Source organism: Squalius cephalus (genome assembly GCF_949319135.1).
Source record: "Squalius cephalus genome assembly, chromosome: 1".
Classification (NCBI taxonomy): Eukaryota; Metazoa; Chordata; class Actinopteri; order Cypriniformes; family Leuciscidae; genus Squalius; species Squalius cephalus.
The window spans coordinates 36,821,348-36,831,701 of NC_137122.1; the positions used below are offsets into that span (position 1 = coordinate 36,821,348).

General features: G+C 35.3%; 1 protein-coding gene across 1 annotated transcript; it reads right to left on the minus strand.

Moving 5' to 3' along the window:
* Positions 1-1,376: 1,376 nt before the first annotated feature.
* LOC307170975 (uncharacterized protein) lies at positions 1,377-3,743 on the minus strand. The gene is made up of 2 exons (XM_079892313.1): positions 3,345-3,743; positions 1,377-2,294 (listed from the first exon to the last, which is right to left on the minus strand). Exons 1-2 carry the CDS (start codon positions 3,733-3,735, stop codon positions 1,933-1,935), a joined length of 753 nt encoding a protein of 250 aa, XP_079748439.1. The 5' UTR covers positions 3,736-3,743; the 3' UTR covers positions 1,377-1,932.
* Positions 3,744-10,354: the final 6,611 nt, after the last annotated feature.

A 10,354-nucleotide genomic window follows, 5' to 3' on the forward strand; every position in this document is an offset into this window, starting at 1 on the left:
ATTACCAGAGCATGTGATCAGAGCAGGTCCATTGGTCCATTACCATTGTTGCCCAGCATGACTATACCAGCTCAGTAGGGCTATTGCAAACAGAAGTGTACTACAGAGAAATTTCACGTTATTTGAGCGGACTTTGCTTTTCCGGTGCGTGATCGGTACATGATTGGAGCGTTTGGGCCGTGAACGACAGAGCAGAACAGGCAGCGCAAACACGGAGCGGAACATTGAGCAGAGAGCGCAGCGCGCAGACACACACACAGAACGAAGAGCGCGGCTCACACACGGAGCGGAAAAAACCCGCTCGTGAAAGCTGATCGCAGAACACGGATGGGCGGCATATATTCGGCTTATATTTTCGGTGTTTTTTCTCTTTCGGCCAAAAACCGAAAATGCCATTCGGCGGCCGAAAATTCGGTGCATCCAGCTTCAAACCAACTGGTAGCCTATTGTATTTGAATTCAGCTTTGCTAATTGTAGGCCTACACAGCATCTTTGTTTTGTCAAACGCGCCATCAGGCAACTTTTTAAATGCAAACATTCCTCCTAAAACATCCTTGTAGCCTACTTCTCCATCATGACAGGGTGACTTGGTTCGGCACACTCACAATAGCAGCCGCAACAGAAAGTCATTAAACGAGGCAAAAAAAAAAAAAAAAAAAAAAAAGTGCTGCGGTAATTGCGTTTTTTTTTTTTTTTTTACGCGTTAAACATCTCAAATTAATCGCAAAGATTAACGCGTTAATTCCCCCAGCCCTAGTTTTGGTAAATACTGTCACAAACTCACAAAGGCTACATCACATACATCACAAACATCTAAACCTCAGTTAATTCTCAATAAGAACTTCTGTAGATGTCTGACAGAAATAAAGTCAGTCTGGTTAGTAATAAATGAAGCTGGTAATGCTGTTTGTGGAGTTGTTTAATCCTCCTCTGCTGAGATCTTCACAGATTTAAAGTCTTCTTTTCTCTTCAGTTGATTTCATCTAAGACTGTGTCTGAAGTCAGTTGTAGTACTTGTGTAATTAACTCTAACACTGCTTCAGTGTTATTTTTAACACCCTGCTGGTGGTTCCCATATAAACACTGAGCTGGGATGAAATTTATACTATGGTGGCTCCCAGAATGCATTGCGGCATGAAGCATATCACCATTGTTGAGATTCATGTGGTGATTCTTCTGTGTGTGTCTGAATGATGCAATAATTGCAGTAAAAGGAACTTTAAAAAAAAAAAAAAAAAACAAACTCATGGATCAAAATACATACACAATAATAAGCATATTAACCTCAACAATGGTGATATGCTGAAATGCATATAAAATACATAACATGTTTTAATTTCATTTATTTTTATTATTATATTATTATTTATTTTTTTATCCAATTAATTGAAGACATAATCAACAGATTAATCAGTTTTCCAACAATAACTGTTAGTTGAGGTTTCATGCCACATTATTGGTGACGCAGTATCTGCTGGAAGTCTGAATATCACACTATTACAGAACTAGTGTAAATATGTGACTGATGTTGTGGAAGGAATCAGGCTGAGAGCAGGTGGACAGTCATTCGAGGCTTTCTCTAGATGTTGCTCAGAAATCAACAGCGAGAGATGTGAGTATCAGTGAAGATGACGAAGGATGAAGAACGATGTTCCTCTCTTCCTAGTGAAGACTGACTATTTGTGTTGAACCATTATATTGATCCCTTTAGTCTGGCTCTTATCTAATGATAACAGTATTTCTGATTCTGAAGTCATATGATAGAATTTATTTAATTTTGTTGTTTAAATAAATTGTTACAGATATGAGACTGTGTTGAATAAAAGACAACACAACACACTCTGACTAGTGACCATTCAGGGCAATAATGTCATATCAAAAGCATTTGTACAGAAGGATATTACTTATGCTCTCATGTCAATACTCCTTGAACTATTGTATTTTTCTTTTCCTTCTTTTTTGCCCCGTCTTCTTGTATGCATGGTTAATTAACCCTTTACTTGCTTTAGTAGTCAGGTTCCCGACTCCAGGGACCAGGACATTGGCAACTACACCCACAGCTGTTAATGCAGTGACTCCCAATGCAACTCCGGCTCCCTTTGCAACCTTCTTCAGGATCTTCTTCCGTTTCTTCTTCTTCTCCTTCTTCATCCTCTTCTTTTCCTCCTCTTTCAATTGCCGTCTCCGCTCTTTTTCCTCGGCTTTCAATGCAGCCTTCTTCAGATTCCTCTTCCGTCTTTTCTTCTTCTTTTCCAATCGCCGTTTCCGCTCTTCCGCACACTCATTCTCCTCTTCTTCACATGTGGGTGATAGCAGAAAGTTTTGTGAATAAGACCATCTATAGCAACTTAGCAAGCTTAATTTATATATAAAGGAAGCATGTTTGTGCTGAAGAGACTGACAGCGACTATGTGCTGGTCCGATTTAACACTTTACACTAGAAGAAAATTTAGAAACAATTTTCACTCAGAAATTGCTTGTAAATTTTGCAAACAATTACAAAGAAAGAGCAAGCAAGCAACACATTCAATCAAACATAAAATGTTGAGATAAAAAAAACTGAAAAAAGGTGAAAAACAAAATAGTATGAAAAAAAGAATCTAATAATGAAACAAACTCTCGTTGTTTTATATGAAGCTTAGAATTTTTTTTACAGTGATTACCTATTTGAGAACATATTGGAAATATGAGCACATTCAGATGTAGAACTGAGGCAGTAATTAAAAAGGAAGACAGTTACACGTTTAAAGCTGCTCTAAGCGATGTCACTTCTTGTTGATGTTCTAAGTCGTTGTCAAACAAAACGGAGGCTAGCTCGACCCTCCCTCCTCCTCCTCATCCCGTCCCCTCCCCCTCCCTTCCGTGCTCCCTGAAACGATGTAAATGGCTTTTACGATGTAAATTCGGGGCTTCGCGCGTTCCTTCTCCTTTTCCCTCTTCTTTGTTATTTGTTCATCGGAACGTCGTCTCTTTGGTCGTGTGTCGGCCATATCAAAATTCAAGAGAATATAATTCTAACGTTAGTCGTTGTCGTTGTCTAGGACATTGGTCCTCTTGCTAACTTCCCCCCAACCTCCACCCCCAAATCATTCTTGTCGGTTATTGGCTGGAACACTGTTTGTTATGTTTCTCGGTCCAGGCTGGGCCAGTTTGTTTTTGTTGCCGTTTGTGGAACCTGGACTGTCTACAGAGACCGCGTTTTTTTTACAGTGTGTTCAGGGGACAGGCAGCTAGCGGATAGTGAGGAGATGTTTGCTGGATGTGACAAAAAATGTTTTTGCCTAAAAAAACGTGTGACATCGCTTAGAGCACCTTTAACCATTTGCATTCATGTATCCACATACCATCATCATCTTCTTCATCATCTTCTTCATCGTAATCAAAATCATAATCTTCACCATCATCATCATCATCATCATCATCATCATCGTCATCATCTTCCTCATCATCATCGTCGTCATCTTCATCATCATCTTCATCATCATCTTCCTCATCATCATCATCATCATCATCATCATCTTCATCATCATCATCATCTTCATCTTCATCATCATCGTCATCTTCATCATCATCGTCATCCTCATCATCATCATAGTCATCATATTCATCATCATCTTCATCATCATCGTCGTCATCATCATCATCTTCTTTTTCTTCTTCTTCTTCTTCTTCATCTTCTTCTTCTTCTTCTTCTTCTTTTTCTTCACCATAATCATCTCCATCAGTGTCCGACATTTCCTCTTTTGATTCTATAAATATAAAATTCACACAGTCAAAAAATCAAATGAAAATGGTCCATTCATAAAGTGTTTGTCCAGTTTACTTCTGTTTTTTTATTTCATTAACTTAATTTTGGATTGACACTGGTTTAACCCTCTTGGGTCTGAGGGTGTTCTGAGAGGAGGGAGGGTCTGGGGCCCTTGAGTTGTTTTGTCATGCCCTGACATTTGTGCTTTTTTCAGTTGCTAATAAACATATTAATGGAAGAAGTGTCATTCCACAGATTCAGCACGAACTAGGCAAGCATAATATGTGAGCAACATGTATGTACATCCCAGTCAACACGTTGATCTCACAGTGATGTCACCAACAAGGAAACAACATAAAACAACCTCACACCTCAATGCACACCTCAAATCATCACTTAATTAATGAATTATTTTATTTAATTAACTTCAACACTGCTTCAGTGTCAGTTTTAACGCTCTGTAGAGTGGACCCCAGGAGACACCGAGCAGTTTTAATGTAACACTGTGCATTTTGCTGAGTAAGCCCCTCAATGACTGGGCAAGAGCTTTAGGACCCGTGCTAAAAGTTTTCCAGCACTAGAGAGAGTTAAGTGGGAAGGCCTGAAAACAGACGCAGATGTTGCTTTGATTCGCTCCACACATGAGTAACACTAGGTTTGAGTCATTGTGTGTCTGGGCTTCTGTGCTGTTGACAACTTAAAACCAACTCTTGTTTGTAATTACTATTGTGTACTGTGTGTTTATTTTTTTGTGTTTCCTTGTCATTCGTTCATCACAGAGCCGTTCATCATATGTGCTTTATTTTTCGTGAAACATTATTTTGTTGCGCTTCTGCTATGATAAACAGACATCTACTCTCGGATTGTGTGTGTAACGGAGGCCAGTTAGTGAGATTCGCGTTCAAGACTGTGTTAGGATTGGAGTGTGAGTTTTGGATTGGAGCATTGAAGAGAGGGGTGTGTTTGTTTGGGTTGATTTCAAATGTCAACAATGTCCAAGTGTAGCCACGCTCTGGCCACACTGAATCAACATCACTTTTGCACCCGCACTTAATGCTTTGTGTTTATGTGTGTGTATCTAAAAAATAAAGTAGTTCAAACAGTTTTAGAGCAGAATCTCATGCTGTGACATTACAGGGCAGCTGTAATCAATAATGTAAAATGAACATATCACATATAATCAGGTATTAGAATGATATCAGCTACTAAAACATAACACCTGGAGACATTTACTCTGTACCAGAGTACTAAAGCTAGATGCAATCTAATATTATGAAATGCCAAGAACCTAACTAAAGCACACACTGATCTCCATCATGGTGACTTAAACATTTTGACTCTTTCTCTTACTTTAACACTCAGTATAGTGGGACCATATGTGCTCTGAGCAGTGTTGATATAACAATGGAGATTTTGCTGTGTACCTTTTAGGAAAACGTACTGGGAACACACAAAAAACCATTGTAGCTGAGAATGTAACTAGAGCAAAACAACAACAACAAAAACAATAAAAATCTGCTGGGGTATTCAGTATTAACTAGATATACTATGTGAGTGTCATAAGCTTATTTAGTTTACACTGACCTGTATGTCGTTGTGTCTTTTGCAGTCACTCTGAGTCTCTCAGCATATGTCTGAATGTATGAACTGAATAAGAGTAACTAAAAGTGTGAGGAAAATGAGGAAATGCCTCTCATAGTGCAGAACACATACAGAACACAGTTGAGATGTATGTGAAGCAGTATTTTTGTCTATAACAACAAGAGTATGCCAAGAGTTCACCAGAGTTTAGCTTCAGCTTCAGAACAACATGAGGGCCAGCTTTCTTAACCTCTTAATGATATTCATCTATATATATTCTCATTAAAAAATAATGAGAATATATATAGCCTACATATATATCCGAGTCCTGATCGGGAGGTAACGTCCGATTCCGATCGAGTCAGAAACCACGTGATCGGATCTGGACATCCCTAGTGGATTGCATAAAGTTTCTGACATTTGATTGATGTAGAAACATTGGTGAATGAGAAAAATAAAGTAGCAAGAGTGGTTAATACTTTAAAATTAGTCAAGCAACAGTTTAGTTGGTGTGATGATTCAAATCAAATGACAAGTTTGGATTCTGTTTAAGCCAAGTGACCACAGACGACATCGGTTTGGCTTGTGAAAATTCTTATCGACCATCATCTTCTTTTGCTGCAGGAACCTCATGGTGGACACAAAAGTACATATGGTGAGTAATGTTACAAATTATGTTAAGTTTGTTTCTACCGTACATTTATAAGGATCAGTTAACTAATGCAAGTGTTTTATCAAATAATTCAAAGTTTGTATTCAAAGTGGACATCAGAGAATTTACACTTTATCAATATAATGATTGCACAGGACTGAATTGATTTCTTTTTAGTGTCATATGGTGTTTGAATGGTCATAGATATTTTATTTTAATTGAAAATGTTTACCTTGCCAATTATTCACTTTAACGCATTTGGTTGTGTGTTAAACATTTGCCATTTGCCGAGTTTGTCTTTGTTGGTATGTGTGTTAATTCTTAAAGTGACAGTAGCCTTATATATATACAGTATACTGTATAACCTTAAAAGAATAAATATATGGTAAATACCTGATTGATCAATTACGGTGTTGACGTTTTAACACACTGCAGTAGTTTCCGATTACGTCATAAAAGTTTAAACATGCATGCATGCATGCAATGACCTATTACATAATACGTTACACAAAATACATTATTTTATGAAATCTGTATGACATGACATCTTTGCAACTTTGAAAATAATTATTGATAAACGTTCAAATTACACCAATTTATTTAATGTATTATTTATAAATATCAAAACTTGCAAAATTTTTGGATAGGTGCAAAAGCATATCCATGCATTTTAATTTTAAATTATTATTTTTTTTGCTGTGTTTGTGTTTGTCTTTTTTTTTTTAAGATACAGATGTTGAAAGACAACAGTTTGGAGTCATTGTAGTCCAGTCAGAAGGTAACGGTAAGTAATTGGTCTCTTTTTGGTAAGAGCAGTTGAATTTATGAATTAGCGCTCTGAGTAAGAATTGTTTCTTTTTTTTTTTTTTTTGCTTGTGTGTCTTTCAGATTGGCCAGAAAGATGAAGCACAGAGAGAATTTGGACAGGCCAAATGAATGGCTTACCTTTCACCCTTTCCCATCAAATGATCGTGAGCGTCATCTTCTCAGTTCTCGCGCATGTGTCGTGGCGCTCTCGTGAACTCACTCAGACCCAAACTGAAGAAAATGAATAGTTGAATAAAGTCGTAATTTTTGTTTGTTTTTTGTGCACAAAAAGTATTCTCGTTACTTAATAAACTTAAGGTTGAGCCACTGTAGTCACTTGGACTATTTTAACGATGTCTTTACTAACTTGTCTTGGCCGGCAGAATGAAATTACCTAGCAACCTATGAAGGAGTGAGACAGCTCTCAGATTTCATCAAAAATATTTTAATTTGGTGAACTAACCCTTTAAATGTTCCTGCATGTCATGTCTTTTAAGGAGCTTTCAATGTTTTTTTTTCAATGAATTGATTTTTTTCAAATTAATTGACACTGGATGATTTATCAACGTCATATTAAGGGCTTTTCAATGTTTTCTGTTACATTCCTAAATTTAATGGAAGATAATCTGAAATGTCCGAGTGACAATTTTACTGTAGCAAATGGAATTGATGTATACATTTATTGATGGATGGGTTTTTTTGTACAAAATGACATTGTTGACGGTTTTATTATTGAATGTATTTTCTTTTTTATTGAGTCATGCACTAAAACGATTTCAGTATTGACTTTTGTAAATCAAATGAATTCTTCCTCAAATGTTTTTAGAACAAGTGGAAATTCTGGTTTCTGTGAGTTTGTTGGAAGATTGCACTAAATAAACAGTTACATGTTTGATTCCAGAGTGTAAAAGGCTTATTTTTTCAGACAAAAATTCGGCTATATTTCATGTTTGTAATTTTGTTTTGTATTAATTTTGATATTTAATATATAAAAGTTTTAAAAATTAAGTTAATCCAAATAATAATTTATAATTTAATGCTAATTAAACAAATCTCTTTGGTTGAAAGATTATTTTTACTTTCAATTGACTATAGAAATGTGATTTCTGTAAATTAAATTTAAGTTGAGCTAAAGTAAACCGATTATGTGTAACAAGTTGACTAATTTTTTTACTTTGATCCAACGACTCATTTTATGATATCAGCTACTAAAACATAACACCTGAAGACATTTACTCTGTACCAGAGTACTAAAGCTAGATGCAAACTAATATTATAAAATGAAATGCCAAGAACCTAATTAAGCAAACACTGATCTCCATCATGGTGACTTAAACATTTTGACTCTTTCTCTTACTTTAACACTCAGTATAGTGGGACCATATGTGCTCTGAGCAGTGTTGATATAACAATGGAGATTTTGCTGTGTACCTTTTAGGAAAACGTACTGGGAACACACAAAAAACCCTTGTAGCTGAGAATGTAACTAGAGCAAAACAACAACAACAAAAACAATAAAAATCTGCTGGGGTATTCAGTATTAACTAGATATACTATGTGAGTGTCATAAGCTTATTTAGTTTACACTGACCTGATGTCGTTGTGTCTTTTGCAGTCACTCTGAGTCTCTCAGCATATGTCTGAATGTATGTACTGAATAAGAGTAACTAAAAGTGTGAGGAAAATGAGGAAATGCCTCTCATAGTGCAGAACACATACAGAACACAGTTGAGATGTATGTGAAGCAGTATTTTTGTCTATAACAACAAGAGTATGCCAAGAGTTCACCAGAGTTTAGCTTCAGCTTCAGAACAACATGAGGGCCAGCTTTCTTAACCACTTAATGATATTCATCTCAATGTAATAATGTAACTTAGAAATACCATTATTAAACAAGAGTCCGATTAAACAGATCAATTTAATGTTTCATCCATCATCTTCACTGATACTGCTCAACTGTTTGTTTTTAATTACATGTTCTGTACTCTCCGTTAGCTCTTAACACTTACCTCTTGTTTTTTTTTTTTTTTATGTTATGCAAATAAAGTTGCAGCCAAATACTCAAAAATAACGAAATAACAAATTATTTTAAAACTGAAATTATGCAAACATCAATGCGTCTTCAATGTGAAATGATTGTTTAATGTCATAAAGCATTAAAAGACTGAAAACAAACTAAATAAAATAGAATAAAAAGATTTCATTATTTCAGTTATTTAGATTTAGAGTGTGTGTGTGAATAGTAATGAACTAAAAATGCCTTTCATTCATTTTTGTAGGTTTTAGGAAATTAAGTCTCACAACATTCTTGACCTTTGAGGGTTTCAACATATGTCTTCGACTTTTGTCTGGATGTTTCATTTGATGAAGTGCTGTCACGGTCATGTTATTTTCTTTAGGTTTTGCTTTTCTTTCTGTCTGTTATCCACTGTCACTGTCCGCCTGTGTTTGTGATATTGTGAACACCTGGCCTGGATGGGCGATGGGTCTTCTTTGCTTTTCATTTCGTAATGTTTTCCCCTAGAATTTAGTAATAAATACATATTTTGCAACCATGTCTACACTCTGTATTTTCTAGTAAAAATATCTAAACATTCTTAAATCAAGACACATTTACTTGAGAAGCAAAGTGACTTAAGATACACTGAAAAAAATGATACTTTGGATTAACTTAAAAAAATTGATGTAATTTGTTACAACTAATTTTTTTTTTAGATTTTCTCAAACTGTATTTATGATTTAGTTAAAACCGTAAATTTTGATTTAATGTCAAACCAAAATTTAAATTTTTTCCAACACAACGTTTTACCTAACCCAAAGTAATAATATCGTTTGTTACAAAGAATGTGTGTAATTTTTTTGCTTTGACACAACCTAGTGTTTTTATTTTAGAAAAACTTAACATTTGCAATTACATCCAAGTGAAGTTTTTACTTTGAAATAAACTAATTAAATAGATGTAATTAGTTTCTCTCAAATTATTTTTTTGATTTGGCTGAAACTACACATTTTTACTTATGAGGCGGCATCTATGCCGGTGAACCGAACAATGGTGTAATGATTCAGTTCGACTCCCAAGACAAGACGATGCTCACCCGACTGGCCAATAGGAACGTGGCCCCGCCCATAACACAATTTTCACAGCAAAAGCAAAATCCTGACAGGAGAGCAAGAAATTGCATCGAGAGCAAAGAAAAGCGTTTTGAGAGAAACACTTTTTTTTTTTAGAGAAAATGTTTTCACACTGATAGCAAAAAATATATATTTGAGAGGTTTTTTTCAAAGTATTTTGAGAGAGATTTTTTTTCTCAGAAATAATTTTAAAAATTTCAAATTTATATTTTTTTATGTTCTATGAGAAAATACTTTCTCTCAAAACTTTTTTTAGTCTCAAATATTATTATTTTTTGCTGTTGGTATGAAAACTTTTTCTCTCAAATATTCTTTTTTCTCTCATGAAATGCTTTTTTGCTATCAGTGTGATAACTTTTTCTCTCAAACTTTTTTTTTTCTCTCAGATCATTTATTTTCTCGCATGTAATAAAGACACAATTCTAGCTCCATAG